General features: G+C 37.9%; 1 protein-coding gene across 4 annotated transcripts in view; it reads left to right on the top strand.

Annotated features, from left to right (window-relative positions):
• The window catches only part of GRIK1 (glutamate ionotropic receptor kainate type subunit 1), a 361,362-nt gene extending 360,168 nt beyond the window's left edge, over positions 1-1,194 (top strand). For 2 of the 4 annotated variants that reach the window (XM_025449799.3, XM_025449798.3), the window contains 2 exons: positions 237-323; positions 732-1,194. In XM_025449799.3, the coding sequence (XP_025305584.1) occupies positions 237-323; positions 732-887 (243 nt within the window). In that variant the 3' untranslated portion in view covers positions 888-1,194. The remainder of the gene's footprint in view (positions 1-236; positions 324-731) is intronic. The other 2 variants (XM_025449800.3, XM_025449802.3) reach the window with 1 other exon arrangement.
• The last annotated feature ends 19,794 nt before the right edge of the window (positions 1,195-20,988 follow it).

Here is a 20,988-nt window from a genome sequence, read left to right as displayed (position 1 = left end):
TGAATCCATACAGTGTAATTGTAATAGATCTGTACGTATATATGCCATCTGCACATGTGTGATGTTTCATAATCATTGCTCCATTTTCTCCTTGTCTTATGCCATCATCTTTGCTGTGCAGTTCAGTACCATATTATTTTCATTTCAACCACAGCTGCATCATTGCTGCTGCCAGATCTCTGTTTTTTGGAGAAAATATACAATTTAAAATTGTTTTTTTTCTTTTTTTTTATCAGAAAGGAAAGTCATCAAGAATTAGATTTTATTTTAGGAACAAAGTAAGGTTTCATGGGAGAAAAAAACAAAGCCTTGGTGTAGAGAAGGTTTGTTCATTTTCTATAGCATTACTGAAGTGTCCGTATGCCTTGATAAACCTATCAATGTTTGGATCATCTCAATGGGGGAAATGATTTAACTTAACTCTATTTTGGTGTCTCAGCAAAGGTAAGTTGCCTATTTCGAGAGCCTAACTGGGTAGTTTTATACTATTGCATCTGTGAATGAAACCCCAAAGTTGACCCAGCTAGCTTGCTGCCTCCGTTTCCCCAAATAGAAAAGGCGGATGGCCAGTGGGTGGAGGAGGAGGTGTGGGAACTGGCCGGGAATTTACTCTGTGACAGAATTGCCTTAGACCAATCTCTTGTATTCATAAAAACCTAGGTGAGAGACAGATCAGTGGAGGAGGGAGCTAATTTGGTTAACCTGATGCTCTATTATTTCATGTTCTCTAGTGTCTCTCTTTCAATGCCATCATGGAAGAACTGGGAATCTCACTCAAAAATCAGAAAAAGCTAAAGAAAAAGTCAAGAACTAAGGGGAAATCTCCCTTCACAAGTATCCTTACTTGTCATCAGAGACGAACTCAGAGGAAAGAGACTGTGGCCTGATCCAAAAAAACACCCGCAGGCAACTTTCAGGAAGAAAAATGATATGCTCACTACAGGTTTTGAGAGAAAGTATTCCTGACAAGTGTGTGATGTGTTTCCATGTATCTATATACATAACTCTGGTTATGTATACAGATATAAGAAATACAAAAATTTAAGAAGCTCACATAGACAGATAGTGCTTGGGAAGTGGCACTGGTTCTTTTGAAATGAATTTGTATGCTCACTTATTTTGCCTTTTCTCTCTTCTCGATAAATTGCTGTGTGTGCTTTCTAAATAATAATAAAACAACAGGGTTTTTTTTTTTTCCAGAACAAGTTTAAGTGTCAGTTTGTTCCCCTTTACTTGGCTCCCACTCACAATGTTTGGTTGCCAACTGTCATTTGTTGTCAGTTTGCTATTTTGATGACTCTTCTTACCTGTTCAGACAGACAGAATCATTTCTGGCTAAGTTAAAAGAAATACTTTTAATTCATACCAAATACATGGTTTTACAGTAAAGTAACACTATTCATCTTTGTGCTTTAAAAACTAATTTCATAAATACTTTAAAATAGCACTTGGAACATCGATGAGTGTGAGATAAAAGGATTCTAAAAAAGAAGGAGGGGTCCATTTAAAAATAAGTGTCTACCACATTCTGGGGACCATTCTAAGCTCTGGGAATACTGTGGTGAGGAAGACAGATACAGTCTCTGCCCTCACACAGTTTATAGTTAAACAAAAAAGAAAAACATTCTATTACTCCAAGAGGGTTTAGTACTTCCTCAGTGGAAGCCAGAAGCTGAAGGAACATGCAGAAGTATTCAAGGAAATCTTTCTGAAGGAAGTATAGCTCAACTAGAATGACAAGTTAATCAAGTGAAGGGAGAGACCTAAGATGGAGAGGCAAGCATTCCTGGCTGAGGAAACAGCATATCTGAAGGCCTGAGAGAAGAGCCAATGGGGCCAGAATGGTGAAGGGAAAGGAGTCTGATGTGGCTAAAATCCAAGGGGATGCAATGGGCTTGCCAGGTAACAATCATGGCTGAATGTCAAGAAAAGATTGAAGGCAAGGAGACTGAGGAGGAAGAGATAGGGTCACCTGAAGACTCTTTTGGGAATCCAGGGGAAGGCCGTTGCAGCCAGACCAAGAGCAGCAGCAGACAGACAGACCACTGGATGATGGAGGTGGCTTAGAGGCACACTCGTGGCCAGTGATTCAAACAGTGGTCATGTCAGAGAGAAGAACAGGGTTAAAAAGAATTGACGTAAGGATAGAGGGAGGCTTTACTGGAAGAGTCGAGTTATCATTCATTATCTTGGGAACCAATGAGAAAGGAGAAGGCACTGGATCAATATGTCATAGGTTTAGATCCCATTAGTTTCTATGGGATTATTCTATAATGAAAAGAATCATTTAATTTAGTCCCTGTAGAGCTTAAGTACAAAAATAATTCTGGACATAAAAAGAAAAAAGTCACCTTTAAATAGCAATAACAGATGTTGGACAGTTATTTTACTGTGACTATGATCAATTCTCAGATTTGGGATCAATCAGAATTAGAAGACAATGTATTTCATTAAAAAATGCATTAAGATGCTTACATAAAAACCATGAAGATGCTTATATTAAAAACAATATGCTTATAGATAGGAACAGATAGAAAAGCACAGAAATATGGTGAATGCAACATCTGAAGATGGACTAGAATGATAATAAGTTAGAGGGGAAACATTTACTTTATTTAGTTCACTAAAAATTATACCAAGTGTATTCTATTCTCCATTGTCCACTGTGACAGTATGATACTTTTCTTTCATTTCAGAAAATATTACTGTATCTTTTCATAGGCTGTTGCAGTAATTCGTGGGAAAAGAAGTATTTGAACTTCTAATATCTAAAATATATTGTGTTTCAGTCTGGTTTATAGATACTTTAGGGTCCACTAACCACTTTCCTTTTCACTTAGCCATAACTGCATTTTCATTCAAGGCATGTAATACTTGCTATGAGTAAGTTGGTTAAAAAATATATTGAACTAGGCAAAAATGCAGAATATGACTTTTATGGCAACTACTAAATGTGCATGATCACCTTCCTTTCCCCCACCCTCAATATTTTCATTCTGTAAGCACATTTGGAGTAAATGCATATACATACGCTTCTGTGTGCCTGTATGTGTTAGGGCAAAACATAGAGTAAAATAATGAGTTCAGAGGAGATAAAAAGAAGAAATTGTGGAATATCTGGAACTTGCTCCAGAAAAATCTCTGAGAACAACCATTAATCTTGGAAATTCTCATCCCCTTCACTAAAGAACAGTGACTCATACACAGTTATGTGGAAATCAATGGGAAAGTTAATTAAAAACTGGATCTTACATTTCTTCCTTCAGCAATTTCTTGATGCTAATAGAAAAAGATTGCCCAGGTGAAATATTCAACCAGAAAGAGGGAGGTCAGTGTTGATTGAAAGACAATGTTCATGGCTAAGATTTATTTTCCCTTTTCAAGTTTCCAATCTGAGCCCATCTTGCCTTTAGTACAGAGAAAAAAGAGACAATTCCTTGTTTGCATTGACCTCATGGGGTTGTTGACACATCTAAGAGTTCAGAGTTTTCAATTCTTAGCCTAAAAGAAGCTGGAGAGAAAGAAATAAGGAGGAAGTGGATCAAAAAACTGGAGGAAGATCAAATAGATGTGACCAGCATTTTCTGTTTCCTGTTTCAGCAATTCCTGCTTTAATTTAACCCTTTGCCTGACCAAGACACTAAACATGTTTTTTTTCATGTCAAGTCTTTACTTTAATTCTAGTTAGTTAAATATACAGTAAAATTTTTGTTTCAGGCATAGACTTTAGTGATTCATAGCTTACATAGAACACCCAGTGCTCATCACAAGTGCCTTCCTTGATGCCCATCACCCATTCAGCCCATCCCGCACCCCCCTCCCCTCTAGGAACCCTCAGTTTGTTCTCTGTAGTTAAGAGTCTCTTATGGTTTGCTTCCCTCTCTCAATCAAGAAGCTCCTCGGATTGTATTTCAAAGGAGGAATAATGTAAGAGTGACTTCCGGGAGAGATATTTCTAGGAGCTCTCCATGTAGTGTGATTTTTTTCAAGAAACATAAAGTCTACCTGTCCCAAAAGATATGGTCCACCAGATTCTCTCCAACATCAGAGTGGCCAATGTGTTTGGTAACAAACTGAAGCATTGTCTAAAAGAGACCCAAGTTACAATCCACTTGCCTGAGGCATTTATTAGTTGACTCCTTCAGCTTGTAGCAAGGAGAAAGGAACAGTTATTCACCTATCAAGGATGTCCAGAGGAGTGTACAGGGTTAGGACAAACAAGCCATTCCACCTAAAATAGTGGAGTGCTTGGAGAAGAAGCCTGTCAGGGTGGGGAAGAGGTAATAAAAAGTAAGGCTAAAACTTCAAAGGCACAACCAGGTCTCAGTTTCATTCATGTCTAGTCCTGTATATGAAGCAAAATTTTTGCCAGTTACATTTCTTAAGAAGTGGTTGTGTAAAGAGAAAAAGCAGGATAAAATAGGAACAGTAAATCCACCAGAGTAGAGACATATATGCTGTATTTACAAATAGTACCTCAAAGTCCCATAAGAACTTGGGAAGAAAAATGACCAACATTAAACCATACTGGCAAATTGACACTTAGAAACCCAGAAACAAAAAAAAAAAAAAAAAAAAAAAGAAACCCAGAAACACGTGGGCTGGCTTTGCAGATGAGCAGCTTCAAACCATGTCACAAGTGCACCAGACAAGTTGCTTTCTAAGCTTTGCCTTTGCCACAAGATAACCAATTAGCAAAGTTACTTCATTTTTATGCAGCCTAGTCAGTTAACTGAGACTCCAAAAAGGATTTGTGGGCGTGTATTGTCTGGTTTGCTTATTTATTTCATACACCTTTTCATCCCTTTTCCCCCATCATTTCCCATCCCTTTTTCTTCATTCATAGAATGTCCAGATCCCTCGTTTGCCCCAAACAACTCTGCATGAAGCCTGAAATCAGAAAGTTTTAAAGGTTAAGTAGCCCTCTTGCCTTCATAAAAGCATCCCAATATGGACAGTAAATCATAGGATATTTTGCTCATTGGTCCTCAGACTTCATCTTCTTGGCAGCCATAGAGTTCCACTAACAAAGTTGAAATTTCTACTGATGGCAATAGAGAAGTCTCATCCAAATAGAAAACAAGGGACTCTCATCCACCATCAAAGTAATCTAGGAATCTGGAAGGAGTCCGATTAACTTTGATATTTCATTTGAACATTATAAGAAAGATTATACATATATATAGATAGATGTACATATAGAAATAGATAAATGGGGGCACCTGGGTGGCTCAATAGTTGAGTGTCTGCCTTTGGCTCAAGTCCCACATCGAGCTCCTCACAGGGAGCCTGCTTCTCCTTTTGCCTATGTCTTTGCCTCTCTCTGTGTCTCTCATGAATAAATTTTTAAAAAATACATAAACGATAGAAAGATGGTAGACAATATATATATATAATAGATAGATAATATATAAGAGATTATAGATTGATCCCATTGTCTTAGTCTGATCTGGATTATGCTCCTAGTATATATCAAGGCCATGCTATCAGATATTAACAATTGTAATAATAGCTATCATTTAATAAGGATGTGCTAAATCCAGGTGTACTATATGTACTTCACAACAGTTGCTCATAAAATAGTCATAGCAACCTAAAGCAAACATTGTTTTTTACAGAGTTAAAAACTGAAGTTCAAAGGGGTTAAACAGCTTTCCCAAGGTCACTTAACTATAAAGTGGCAAATGATGTAATATAACCCCAGCCACATCAACACAACCACACTCCATTCCTTCCTAACTCTGAATACTATTGGCCAAACTTGGGCTTCACCCCAAACATACCTGATCTCACAGTATCCCCTCTGCAGCCTTATGAGGCTGGCACTCTTATTATTATTATTATTATTATTATTATTATTACTTCTATTATTATTATTGCTATTTTAGAAAAGGAAATTGCAAGAAAAAAAAAGTAAGTAGCTCCCCAAAGTCAACTGTCTGTGGATTGAAAAACCAAGATTCTAATTTCAGTCTCAAAGTCCAGAGTCTCTTAACCACAGCACTAAGTAGAATTATGTATTTAATATTTTTGTTTTATTCACAGTTAAACAAATATTTGTTTTGTATAAAAACAAATTCTTGACTCAATTTTTAAAGGAGTGTCATAGGCCAATTAGTCATCTTCCATTATAATTTAATAGAATAAATAGAGAGATAGCTATTACTTTTTCCAAAAAGCAATATCTAGGGATACTAATGCCTTGCTAAGGCACTTAAATAGCAAAATGTCATTTTAACCCTTAATTGTTAATAACCCTTAATAGTTAATAAAATGAACTCTCCACCACATGTGCAAACTAGTTGTATTACTGATTTGAAGTAACTCTTTGAACATTGCTTGTTCCTATGGCAAGTCATTCAAGTCATAATTAAAACATATGAATGGTGTAATGTGTTAGTTCCTGTAAACATCTAAAGCCTTATCATGTTCCGGCAATCTCACAGGAGACCATTAGATCATAAACTCCCAGTTGATTACAAACTTCTCGAAGGTGAATCGGACTATTTCTTTTAAATATTAATCTCTCTATAGAAGTTGTTTATCTTCTCACATATTGTGGGGAATAAACAAAGACTTGCTGAATAATGAATGGCAACCTTTTGAGCATATGCCATGGAGACACCTGCCACAAATTTTAAAGAAGATACAGTCATTGCCTTTGAGAATATTAGAAATGAACAGGTCAAATTTCAAATATATAGTCCTTGCCTTTGAGACTATTAGAGTTGAGTAGGTCAGATTTCAAAGGTGAAATTTCGTTGGTTCACTTGATTTTTAGTGACTGCAACTATGAATGCCATTGAGTTCTCTAGGATTTACATTCCCATATACCCACAATGAACATATGCTGGCAAATTCTTCAGTAAGAGATCAAGAAATACAACAATTTCAGGAAACATCCACACATACAGGATAAAGATTTTCAAGTAACAAACATCACAGAGAATTTTAAATGCAATGATAATGTCTTCAGTACTTGTAGATCTGTCATTAAGCTACTTCCAGAGTATTTCTGAAGAGGCAGGCTGCTTTTCCTTGTCTTCATGATGAATTCTGTACCAAGAGCAACAAATTAAAATGAGACCATTTTTAATAAAGCCATGCCAAGATTTAAAAGTAATTTGGTGGCATTAAGCATAATAAACCAAATTATAGTGATGAAAGAAACATTTTCATTAAAGCTTTATAAAATGACACTCAAAACTCCAATGTAGGGATGGAATTGAGTCTACATTGTCTCAAGGGAACCAAGATAACAAATGACAGCTAGAATTTTAAGCTCATCATAACAAATATATAATTAGTTTTGACCTTTTCACAACATCCCAACAAATATAATGATTCATAAGCATGCATATTGCAAATGAAATTAATTACAAGGGTATCTTTCACTGAAATGTTTAATGATCTCATCATAGATTTCTTGGATGATTTCCTTCTGACTTCCTCCAGAAAATGATGCTATTAGAGAAGCCACACACCAGGTTAATTTCGTCAAACCAAAACCAACCAACATCTACAACCTGTGCCTGGCTCATGTTTTTCCATTTATATGGAAGCTTTTACTTTCCTCCTCTCTCTCCACCTCCATCTCTTCCTGTCCAAACTTGACTTAAAGACTCAGGTCAAATGCCACAGATACATGAAACTTCCCCAGATTTTTTAGCATCTCTCTCCTGTGACCTTTATCTGCACTTGAACAATTTGACCTTAACATTATTTGGTCCATGCTGGTCACTTGTGTAACACTTTATTTCATGCCTAAATCAGCCTTCTCATTACCATTCCCAGGGACTGGCTCACACAATACAGGGTATTGTACATAATAAATGTGCAAGTGAATCTCATCAAGGCCATTACATTGTCCACCAAAATATAAAACTTTACTCATCTCTTCCATTCCTAAGCTTTCCTAGAGAGAACTTGGATTCACATTTTCTCTCCTTACCTCTCTCTTTATGTTTTCCAGATCTTATTTTGTCCCCACATATATAATAAAATATTGGGGTTCCCAGACACTCACAAGATACATCAGATCTTTCAAGCAAGTATCCTTGTTGAAAAGATTCATCCTAGGTGAAAATATTTGCATTTGTCTCAGCAATCCTTAGAAGTCATTTGTGAAAATAAAATATACAAGTATAACCTAGACCCTAAAAGCATGTAGCATGTTAGCAAGGCTGACTATACACCCATAAAATGCATTTACTCAAAAATTTAAGACTAATAGATGAAAGGGGAGGAAGGAAAGAAGGAAAGGAAAGAAAGGAAAGGAAAGGAAAGGAAAGGAAAGGAAAGGAAAGGAAAGGAAAGGAAAGGAAAGGAAAGGAAAGGAAAGAAAGAAAGAAAGAAAGAAAGAAAGAAAGAAAGAAAGAAAGAAAGAAAGAAAGGTGGGTGGGTCCCTGGGTTCAGTTAAAGAGCAACTACTTTCACATTTATAAAGTGTTGGACTGGGATATGAAGATGAATGGTTTTACTCCTCCACTGAGGAAAACAGAGAGGGGCTTATGCTAATAATCTAAAGGAGATCGGTCATAAGTGAGTTGGACACTCATAATAGAGGTGATAAAATGCTAGCATCAATCACCAAAGAACACAAATGCTGGCTCTCAGAAAGGATTTCAGAGGTTCTAATTTGTTTGAGATGTTTTACAGACTATGGTTCTTTAAAGCAGAAAGATCAGCTATAAGATCTACCAGAACTGGCAAGCTTGTTCTATTGCTTTATATGACACTAAAAGCTATTTAAAATGTATCAAATATGATTGCTCCTTTTACACCTAAATTAGCACCTAAGGCTGAAAGCTGAGAACAAAAAAAGCACCAAATAGTCCACCTTATAACCAATGCCACAAAACCTGTGGGCTTCTATCCTTTTTGGGTCCTATTAGTTATCACTCCAGTCATGCTCTTGCTGCCCCTTCCTACTCTCCAACCTATGAAAGCAGAGATCTACAAAGGACAAAGCATGAGAGATGTTTCAAATTATCCATCTTGGAAAGTGGTACCTTTTCCCTATGAGAGAGAGACGTGGTCCCCACTGCCATGACCATGTCACATGAAGCGGGCTCCAAGCAAACCCATCTGAGAGGATGGGATGACTTCAAGCAAGAAGGACAGGCATTTCACTCCTCTGTCAGATACTTCTGCAGGTTACTAACTGAGATGACCTATGCTCTTCTGAGCCGATAAAGTAGAAAACTACAGAGGGGCCTGTCTCTGAACTTGCTACTCTTAGTATGGGGATACACCAGATAAATTTTGCAATATGCACAAAATGAAGAGCTTAGTCAGAGAAAGACTACAGTTCATCATGAGTACAGTCTCTCAAACTATCATTTTTTATTATATTATTCTCCTCTTAGATCTTTCAAAAGATAATTTATTAGCTTTAACTACAGCATCAGTAGAATACACAGTGGCATTTTCTACCTCATATTTGTTCCAGGGCTAAAGCATGGCCCTAAGACAATGTGTTTGTCACTCTTGAACAGTGCCCTAAAATTTTCATTCCAAATCCCATTGCTTTTATAGTGAAAAATTATTTATATAGCTATGAATTATGAAAAGGTTGTAATTTTGTTAAATCAAAGATAGTTTTGGTTTTTGGGTTTGGGTTTGGGTTGTTTTTCTTGTTGTTGTTTTGGTTTGTTTGTCTTACTGACGGTATAGTTAGGACATTGGAGAGTTTTAGTGAGAACAGAGGAAAAGGAGGAACTAATTTTTTATCAAAATAGTATTAAAACTCTCTTTTTCCTATAGTTAAGATTTGGTGTTACCCTTACAGGTAACTATCTAAAGGAGCTCCAAGATCATCAGCTCAGCTTACATTGGTGCTTCTTCTCCATCTTCAGAGGAACTGGAGGGGAGATGCTTCAGAAGCTGATGAGGGCACCACAGAATTGCTGTAGGTCCTCAGGTGGAATTTTTGTTTTTATTCCTCCTAACAAGATTCTTTCTTTCTGGTTGACTAGATCCTTCCAATTTTCTTTCAAGGGCCCAAGATGAATGTTGAAGCCGAGTTTTATTCTTTGACATACTCCGGCTTAGCTTTGAGTAAATCTCAAAAGTTTCTTACCTGAGGATCATGACAAGAACCCCCCTAGCAAAGGGGGCATAGAAGGCAGTTTAATGAGGGTCTATTTCCTGGGTAGTGAGCAGAGATAAGGATAGCAATGATAGGGAGCTGTTCCAACCACCAAGTATGAGGGAATAAGGGAAAGGAGCAGTTACCAGAACCCATAGGTTCCCTTTAAAGAAGGCCATACAATAAGGGCTGTGGCCTCAAGGGGAGAAATTCATTCACTGCAAACCTGAGATCTAGAAGGGCCAAAGACAATGGGACCGTGAATTTCACTCTTTTTCAAGACTGATCTTCTGATCATGCCTCATATTAGCTCAAATCAGCCAGAACCCATACTTGACCTACTGGCTAAGATGGTCTAGTGATTCTGATCACTCTCCTAGACTAGAGAACAAATTGAAACCTGGATGTGGAGGTACAGAAACTACTCAGTATAATATTTTTTTTCTATACTTGGATTTATGTAGATCAGTAAGTAATAAGTACCGCTCAAACTAGATTATTATCATTAGACATTTCAAAGTGAAATTCAATATGTCTCCTGAAATCTACTCATGGGGAAATCTGATGTCACAAATTGCTTCTGGGAGAGAAAAAAAAAAGAGAGTGGAATAAAATTAATCTAAGGAATTCTAGAAGTGGAAGGAAACAAATAAGTTCAAGGCTCAGGATTTGGAGTTAGGTAGACAGGGTAAGTCTCTGCTCAGCTGCTTACTATGCGTGTGAGCTTGAGTAAGTTACTTCGCTTTTCTATGGACTTCAGTTTCCTCATATCAGCAGTGAGACCATTAACAGTGGGTACATCATGCCTGACACAAAGAATTAGATTATTTTTTATTATTGTTATTAAAATCTGAAGTTAAGATGAGGAAAACAAAACTCTGTTAGAAAATCTCTATCAAAATCATAGAGAATTTAATGAGCAACCATGAGATTCCATGTGCAGCTCACAGTTAAACTGCAGTATTCAATGGCCAAAGGACCTGCATTTCAGAATCATAAAGTGGTGCTTCTGCAAGCTCATGTAGGGACTCCTTATGATCATTGTCATCTATAAATTGCAACATTCATTGCTGGGGCATATCAAAGCCAAAGAGGCTGTGACTCAACTCCAAAGAACAGGAAGGTTTTATGGCATATCTGATTGGTTCAGTTGGTAGAGCATGTGACTTTTGATCTTGGGGTCATGATTTTGAGCCTCGTGTTGGGTGTAGAGCTTACAAAGAACAGGAAGGTTTTATCCCAAACCTGTAGTATCCTCCAGACTCTGAAATATACCAGTCTGTGGGACATGACTGGCCTTAGTCAAGGTCCCAGTATGAAACAGATGGTACATTCAAGGAATTAATAAAGGAGCTTCTATTAAAGGGACTGTTTATAGAGGTTGAAAGCAAGAATGAGGAAAACTGATAAGGCCCGGCATTATCATCCTTAAGCCAGAAGGGATATGAGAATGAGTTATGTTACCAGAACCCAAGCAGGGCGTTGGCCACAAAAAGAAATCACCTAATGAGAACTATGGCTGTAAGTAAAAGAGCACAGCCCTCTGTTGACAATCATAAGCCACTGTGAGTAGAGGAGCGTGGGTACTATGGAATATTATGCAACAGAACCTCCCCTTGGATAGATCCAACTAGAAGCCACATAGCCATGGAGCCAGAGTAAGTGGTACAGTCTCCTTCCAGCACACAGAGCAGGGCAGAGAACTGTACAGAGCAGTTCTACAGGGATAGTGAAGAATAACCATCATAGCACAAGGTCTGTGAAATCAAACTAAAACTAAGACCAAATGCAAAATTGTCCATAAGAAAAAGATGAAGGTCATGTCCAAACCCAGACAATTATTTCCCATTCTTGACAGAACACAAAGAAACTAAGATACCATCATGTGTTAATACAGCTGGTTGGGGATCCCTGGGTGGCACAGCGGTTTGGCGCCTGCCTTTGGCCCAGGGCGCGATCCTGGAGACCCCGGATCGAATCCCACATCGGGCTCCCGGTGCATGGAGCCTGCTTCTCCCTCTGCCTGTGTCTCTGCCTCTCTCTCTCTCTGTGACTATCATAAATAAATAAAAAAAACTTAAAAAAAATAATAATAATACAGCTGGTTGAAGCCCATGGCCAACCAGCCGCAAGAACTTCATAATCTTCTGTCTCATTAGCAGATATTTCAGAAAATTCTGCGCCTAGCTTTAATGCCCATTCCAGAGCCCCAGCTCACTCCAGGCCTCACCAGCTGGTTCAAGTCTCTTTTATTTCCTACTAAAGTACTTGAGAGATATATGACTTGAAGTTCAGCCCAAACCTCTCTAGCCACTTGGCCCAATAACTAGGACTGCTCACTGCTTCTATCATGCAATAGACACAAAGTGATACCCACAGGATGTAATGAACAGCATGGTGATCATAGTCAATAGCATCATAGGGCAAACTTGAAAGTTGCCAAGAGAGTAAATCTTAAAAGTTCTCAGCATGACGAAAAAGTTATAATTTTATATGGTGACAGATGGTAACTAGACTTACTGCGGTGATCATTTCACAGTGTATACAAATATCAAATCATGATGTTGCACACCTGAAATGAATATAATGTCAAATTATACCTCAATTAAAAAAATATCTAGAGAAAGTATATCTGGATTCTGTTCCTAGCTTCAAAACCTACTCCAACCTGTCTAATATCTTAGATATACCATATATTAAACTGATCTTCAGATTGTTCTTCTGTAAAATCAAGAAAATTATTTCTGTCTTATCTCCAGGAAATTTAAGATCAAATAAGAGATTATATGTGGAATTATAAAGTACTACAAAGGTATGAAATGTGATTATTAGTCTGTGCCTTTCTTGGTCATTTATAATTCTTGCCTGAGTTTTATAAATATTAGATTGTATAGGCAACATTCATAAAGTACAATAAAAAATAACCTTATTTTTTCTAAAGTAATACCCACACCTTCCGCAGGATTTCAGTGAATAGCCTCTTCCCTGCAGTGTTCATTGATGCAGTGAGTATAGGGATCTGGCTGCTTTTTTGTATTTAGTAGACCTGCTGTCTGAATGCAGTTCTGTAAAAGCATTTCATGCTGTAGCTACTTGGTTTCACATGTTAGAAGAGGTTTTCTTTGGATACAATGGTTAAAGTAATTGTTTCTCTTCCTGCTTCAGTATATTTTCCAAATTTTCTGATATTCCAGAATGAAAAAAAAAATATTTTTTTAAACTGAGCCTTAGTGTTTTTAAAAGTTTCTTAATGGCAAAACCTGTTTATGTAAGTGCCTAAAAAGAAAAACGTGTTTGTGTGAGGAGGGAGATGGAGGATAAAATGAAAGTTTGGGATGAACTAAAGCTTCTTTTTTATACAGCCTGATTTTCAATACTAGCCCTGCATCCAGCAGCAAGAACACTTGCTTTATCTTTTAAGTTGATAATATATCACAAACAAGCTGGGTTTATCTCAGAAATGCAAGGAGTTTTCAAATATAAAATAAATCAATACAACTTACCACATTAGTACACTAGTGAAAAAAAGATATATTATTATCCCAAGTAATGCAAGATAAAAACATTGAGTAAGATTCTATTTCTATTATGATATTTTTAAGAGTCTTTTATATGAGATAAATAGAAGGAAATGTATGTTTAATAAAGATTAAAAACCAAAACCAAAGGCATAAAACATTGTGCTTAATAAGAATCTTTAGGTCTATTTCTTATAAGAATAAGAACAACAACAACAAAAAAAGAATAAGAACAAAACAAGGATGTTTACTAGTAGATTTACTATATAATTTAGTACCAGAGAGTAAAAATTATATAGAGTATTATGAAAAGAGATAAAATGTTATTTGTAAATGTTGTAATCATCTACCTAGAAAAATCAGCAATCTCAACAGACAAACTATTAAAAGTAATTAGAGTGAGTTCATGATGGCTGCTAAATACAGGGCTAAACTACAAAAATCAACTCATTGTCCTGTACGAGAAATAACTACTTAGAACATGTAATCAAATGGGATCTTATTCATAATAATAATAAAAAACTATAAAGTATCCCTCAAACTAAGTTAATAAAATGCTAATAAAGGACATATAAAGTGGGTTGAATAGATGGAGAGGTAAGCCAGGTTTCTGAGTGGGAAGACTCATTATTATAAAGATGTTAATGGTCCTCGAATTAATCTACATAAAGCATCCCAATCTAAATTAGATTTCTTTGATGAATTGAATAAAAATACATCAGTATTTACATAGAATAAAAATCAACATGTAGCAAAATCAACTTTTAAAAAGGAAGAAGAGGGGATTGCTGGGTGGCTCAGCAGTTAAGTGCCTGCCTTTGGCCCAGGGCATGATCCTGGGGACCAAGGATCGAGTCCCACATCGGGCTCCCTGCATGGAGCCTGCTTCTCCCTCTGCCTGTGTCTCTGCCTCTCTCTGTGTCTCTCATGAATAAATAAAATCTTAAAAATATATAAAAATAATTAAAAATAAAAAACTTATTAAAAATAAATAAATAAATAGGAAGAAGAAACCTAATATGCCTGATATTGACATATTTCAGTCACAGTAAAAAAAAAAAAAAAAAGACAAAATGATACTGACACAAAAACAAATAAATGATGAGCTCTAGGGTAGCTCAGTCAGTTAAGCGTCCAACTCTTGATTTCAGGTCAAGTCTTGATCTCAGGATTGTGAGTTTAAGCCTCACATTGGGATACATGCTGGGTGTGAAACCTATTTAAACAGACAAACAAACAAAAGACCAATAGAGCAGAACAGAACTCACAGACAAATGTAAATATATGTGGGAAGTTGATATATAAGGCTGAAACCATAAATTAGTGGGTAAAGTTGTTTAATAAATGATGTAGTCAATTGAAGAGCCACATTTAGAAGAATGAAACTGGACCATTCTCTTACACCATACGCAAAGATAAACTCAAAATAGTTGAAAGATCTAAATGTGAGAAAAGAATCTATCAAAATCCTAGAGGAGAACACAGGCGACACCCTTTTTGAAGTTGGCCACAGCAACTTCTTGCAAGATTCATCTATGAAGTCAAGGGAAACAAAAGCAAAAATGAACTATTGGGACTTAATCAAGATTAAAAGCTTCTGCACAGCAAAGGAAACAGTCAACAAAACTAAAAGACAACCTACAGAATAGGAGAAGATATTTGCAAACGACATATCAGATAGAGGGCTAGTATCCAAGATCTATAAAGAACTTATCAAACTCAACAGCATGAAAACAAACAATCCAATCATGAAATGGGCAAAAGACATGAACAGAAATTTCACCAAAGAAGACATACACATGGCCAACAAGTACATGAGGAAATGATCCGCATCACTGGCCATCAGGGAAATACAAATCAAAACCACAATGAGACACCACCTCACACCAGTGAGAATGGGGAAAATTAACAAGACAGGAAACAACAAATGTTGGAGAGGATGTGGAGAAAGGGGAGCCCTCTTACACTGTTGGTGGGAATGTGAGCTGGTACAGTCACTCTGGAAAACTATGTGGAGGTTCCTCAAAGAGTTAAAAACAGAGCTACCCTATGACCCAGCAATTGCATTACTGGGGATTTACCCCAAAGATACAGATGCAGTGAAATGCCAAGACACCTGCACCCCAATGTTTATAGCAGCAATGTCCACAATAGCCAAACTGTGGAAGGAGCCTCAGTGTCCATCAAAAGATGAATGGATTAAAAAAAAAAAAAAGATGAATGGATAAAGAAGATGTGGTCTATGTATACAATGGAATATTACTCAGCCATTAGAAAGGATGAATACCCACCATTTGCTTCGACGTGGATATCGAAGTAAGTCAATTGGAGAAGGACAATCATTATACGGTTTCATGCATATGGGGAATATAAAAAACAGTGAAAGGGATTATAGGGGAAAGGAGAGAAAATGAGTGGGAAAAATTAGAGAGGGTGACAAAACATGAGAGACTCCTAACTCTGGGAAATGAACAAAGGGTAGTGGAAGGGGAGGTGGGGGGGGATGGGGTGACTGGGTGATGGGCACTGGGTATTATGCTGGCAAATCGAATTCCAATAAAAAATAGACATATTTTTAAAAAAGAAAAATCTAAAAAAAAATGATATAATCAAAATTAATTCATTGCATGGAAAAAATAAAAGTGAATTCCTGTCCAACAACACTGCCAGAGTGAACTTTAAATGTGACAGATATGACCTTGGGAGCAGGAAAGACTCCTTAATAAGTATTTTTAAAAAGAATAAACAAATAAATTCAATTTCAAAAATATTCTTCAAATCAAGGAAAGGATACGAACCACAATGGGAAAATGAGCAAAGAATACAGGTAGGCAAATTACAGAGGTAGGAACCCAAGGGTTAACAGGAACATGATGAGATATCCAAAATTAGCCATTGGAAACATGAAAATTAAAACTACAATGATATGGGGATACCTGGGTGGCTCAATGGTTTGGTGCCTGCCTTTGGCCCGGGGCCCGATCCTGGAGTCCCAGGATCAAGTTCCGCGTCGGGCTCCTGGCATGGAGCCTGCCTCTATCGTTTGCCTGTGTCTCTGCCTTTCTCTCTCTCTCTCTCTCTCTCTCTCTCTCATGAATAAATAAATAAAAATCTAAAAAAAAAAAAACTACAATGATATATTTCTGTATACACACTAGTCTACCAAAAAGAAAGCCAAAGCAAGAAGTATACATGGAGATTTGGGGATAGAGGCATCCTTCCACACTGTTGACTAGGACAGACAAGTGTTGCCAATCAAGACTCACAATGAGCATGTGCATATCCTAAGACCAAGCCATTCCCTCCCTGAGGTTATGAACTAAAGACATTTTCACACAGGTCCACAGAGTGTAAGAAAGAGGGTATTAATGGCAAAATTATTTAAGGTGGCAGGAAGTCGGAGGCAATCCAGCTGTCAATTCCTGAGAAAGGATATATATGTACAAGAAACTGTCACCTTATCATCACCCCTTTTCCCACCTCTTCCAGGAGGAAAGAAACACATTTCTTAGAATCCTCTTGAGATTAGGGTAAACCCATGGCTGAATTCCAGAAAAAGGAATGTTTGGCTGACATTTAGTAAACCACTTGCGGACTTGACTGTAAGAACTTCTCCAGTGCAAACCTCCTTGCTCTTTCTTCCTTCCGCCCAGGCTTGAGTGGAAGTAATCACTGGAGCAGAATGGGATCCATGTATTCAAGGTTGTGAAATCACAAGATGGATGGTGTGTGGGTTCTTGAATCATTCCTTGATAGAAAACTACTCAACTTGGAGCGCCCACTTCAGACTGTTAATTTAGTTTCAGCTTCATTAACTAACCTGATATTCTATAAAGCCTCTGAAATTTAGATTTACCAGTTACATGTAGAGTGTTACCTTAACTGATATAATAGATAAAATGTGGTAGACATACCACTGAGTATACAATAGACCAAATGTGTATCTCCTGAAGAATTCAAGGGTTGAAACCTGATCCCAAAATACCAGTGAAGGTATTTGGAAGTGCTTTGGGGAGGTGATGATATCATGAGAGCAAACTGGTCAGAATGGGATTAACCACCTTATAAAAGATATCCCAGAGAGCTTTCTCGTCCCTTCCACCATGTGAGAACACAGAAAGATGGCTGCCTATGAACCAGCAAATTTACATATTAAGCTTGATGTAATGTTGGCTATAGAGGCGAGAAAGAGCAGAAAAATGAGAGAGTGTATGAGATAAAAGGGAATAAGTAAATGTGTAACTGAATAAGTAAATGCCTAAATGTAGGGTTTATGCATAGACCAATAGTGACAGGATGACATGAAGTAAGGACTGTGATCAATAAACAGTTCCTATAAGAATAAAAAGAACTGAAGAAAACTCTGATCAATGTTGATAATGACCATCCTATTTCCTCAATCCAATTTTCTTTTTTTTTTTTTTTAATTTTATTTATTTATTCATGAGAGACACAGAGAAAGAGAGAGGCAGAGACATAGGCAGAGGAAGAAGCAGGCTCCATGCAGGAAGCTCGATGCGGGACTCAATCCAGGGACCCCAGTTCACTCTCTGAGCCGAAGGCAGGCGCCAAACCACTGAGCCACCCAGGGATCCCTCAATCCAATTTTCATCGCTTATGCAGATGCATCTTTAAAAAAATAATTTGATGCATGTGCCATTGCCCCATGTATTAGATCCAGCTGCCACAACAAAATACCATAGACAGAGTGTCTGAAGCAACAGATATTTCTTTCTCACAGTTCTGCAGCTTGGAAGTCAAGACAAGAGACTCACTTCAGTGTTAAGGATAGATGCCGAAATACGGCAAAAATCTCTCCTGTTGTTGCAGGAGAGATGAAAATGAGTGAGGTCTTCTTGATGTCAAATGCAAGTGATGATGCTGACATCACTCATGGTGTCTCTTCTTATAAAGGCCACCACTTCTATCATGGGCTCTCCACTCTCATGACTTTATTGAAACCTAAACGCTTCTTCGTCTCCAAACTCTATCATATTGAAGATTAGGGCTCCAACATATGAATTTGAAGGGACACAATTCAGGCCATAGCTTCTTGCAAAAGATTATTCTCCAATGCAGCTCAACTTCACGAAAGTTAGGTCAACTTCCAGGACTTTGTATAAGGTCCCAGCAGGAAGGCCACTCAGGGGAAAAGGAGGAACAGAAATCAAATAGTGGAACGGAAGTATCTTCTGCTGCCTGAACAAACTCCCCCCTGAAACTCAGCAAAAGGAAAAATGCTAATTAGCCCATAATTACACCCCCAAAATAGACTGAAGTGCCAATTCCAAGATGCTGAAAAGAACCATGGCAGTTCTTTCCCAAGGAGTCCACCCTCCTTCACCTCGTAGGTAGGAATGACTACATGGGGCAGTGCTGAACTGATGTATACTGTTGTCTGAATCAATCCTACACACCTTACTGTGGAAAAAACAAACCAAATCCGAGAGGCCACAGCACATACACACTCACACACCTAGTTTCAAGCAGCACTAAATTACCTGAAAGTGTCTCAATTAAAGAGAATTACCACCCCCTTTAAGCCGCAATCATAGCCATTATGTATCATCGGGCTTAAATCAGTTCCCTGGGAGATGTCCTGATTAAGCGGATTTCCCAATTAAGCCTGTCCCAGTTGAGTGGAGCATACCATTCTGATTAGATTCCTAATTTATATGGGAGGTTTTATACTTTATATAAAGGGAAAAGGGGAGTTGGGGAAAATTGTCAGCCTCTGAAATTTCTCCCTGTGCATTTATCCATTCAACAGCAAACCTTCCCCTTTCTCTGATGAATGGAGTCACTTACTAACCAAAGTAGTTCTAAATCTCTTAAATCAAATATTAATTGTTCCTTTGAAGCCACAGCTGCCCCTCAAAAACTCTCAGAAACAACTCTCTGCCCCTTGTGGGGCAGACCCTTGGATGGGGCAACAGCAGATTGAGGAACATAGAGAAAAAGAGCAGGAGCCACAGTATCCAGAATGGGCCACACATAGTCATTTGTAGCTTTAAAAAAAATAATTTGCAAAAAAAAATCATTTGCAGTGTACCTTGTCAGAAACACAGATGAATGAATGAATGAATGAATGAATGAATGAATGACATGCCTGACCATCAGGGCAGAATGAAAAGTTACAACATATCACGGTTGCACTTGCTGACATCACAGAGCCACAAAATGAGGGGAAATGTTGGTCTCAAAGTTACACTGAAAATCTGAAAACTTACTTGGTTTCATTATTAGCCAGCCGGTCACTTGAACACAGCATCGAACAAAATGATGATCCCATAAATGCTCCATCGGAATAGCATTGCACATGACTTCCTGCAGAGGTTCAAATACAGTCCTATGAGGAGACAATGACTAGTCTGAGTTTGAAACCTCAGTATCCTTGTCTATAAAATGTATTGTTGGGCTTAAATCAGTTCCCTGGTGAGAAGTTTGGACCGAATAATTTCAGCAGTTGTGACCAACTTTTACATCCAGTAGAGTTCAGGCATCTCCCGGAAGGACTCATAGAACTTAGTAAAGCTGTTACACCCCTAATGATGGTATATTATAGCAAAGAGATGTAGGCTAAAATCAACAATGAAAAAGGTGTGTAGAAAAGAATCCAGAAGGCATTAGACACAAGCTTCCAGGTGTCGTCCACAAGCGGAGTCATGTGGACAGCACTTAATTCCAGCAATAACATCTGGCAATACATGCAAAGTATTGCCAACCAGGGAAGCTCACCTAACCCCTGGTGTGCAGTGGTTTTATTGAGGATCGGTCATGTAGGCATAGCCTACCATCTACGTGACTGACGACAGCTCTTCAGAGTTTAAGCTGGTACCACAGCCCAAAGCCCCCACCATAAATCATGTTTTTAGCATTTACTATGTGGCATAGCCCAAGGCTGAGATAAGCAAAGACACTCTTACCAGGTGGGATAATCCAAGGGCTTAGAGTTTACCTCTCAAGAACTAAGCAAAGGTCAAACTTTTCTTTTGAACGTGATTTTGGACAACCTACACCTGCTAAGTTAATCCTTTACTACCCAGTGTCTCTCCACATTGTCTCCAAATAGCCAGACTTTAAACATGGTGGCTGAAGCTCCCAGAACAACTATCTCAAAGAGAAACCACAGAATCCACATGGCACTGTGTAACGTAGGCGTGGAAGCCATACAGCAAAACCCTGTTGCTCCATCCTCTTCACTAAGTCAGTCATGAGGGCCTGCCCATGTTCAAGTGGTTGGGACATAGACTCCACCTCAGGATGGGAGGAATATCAAAGCATTTGTAGGTGGATTTTAAAACCACTCAGCCACAAAGTCACAGGGAAAGTTCTTCCTGTCTCTCCTGACTACTAATAAGAACTTTTTTTCTTTTTTGC

The sequence above is a fragment of the Canis lupus genome, chromosome 31 (assembly GCF_003254725.2).
Source record: "Canis lupus dingo isolate Sandy chromosome 31, ASM325472v2, whole genome shotgun sequence".
NCBI classification, from domain to species: domain Eukaryota; kingdom Metazoa; phylum Chordata; class Mammalia; order Carnivora; family Canidae; genus Canis; species Canis lupus.
The sequence above is the reverse complement of the archived record's forward strand: the minus strand, read 5'-3'. Positions and strand labels throughout refer to the sequence as shown.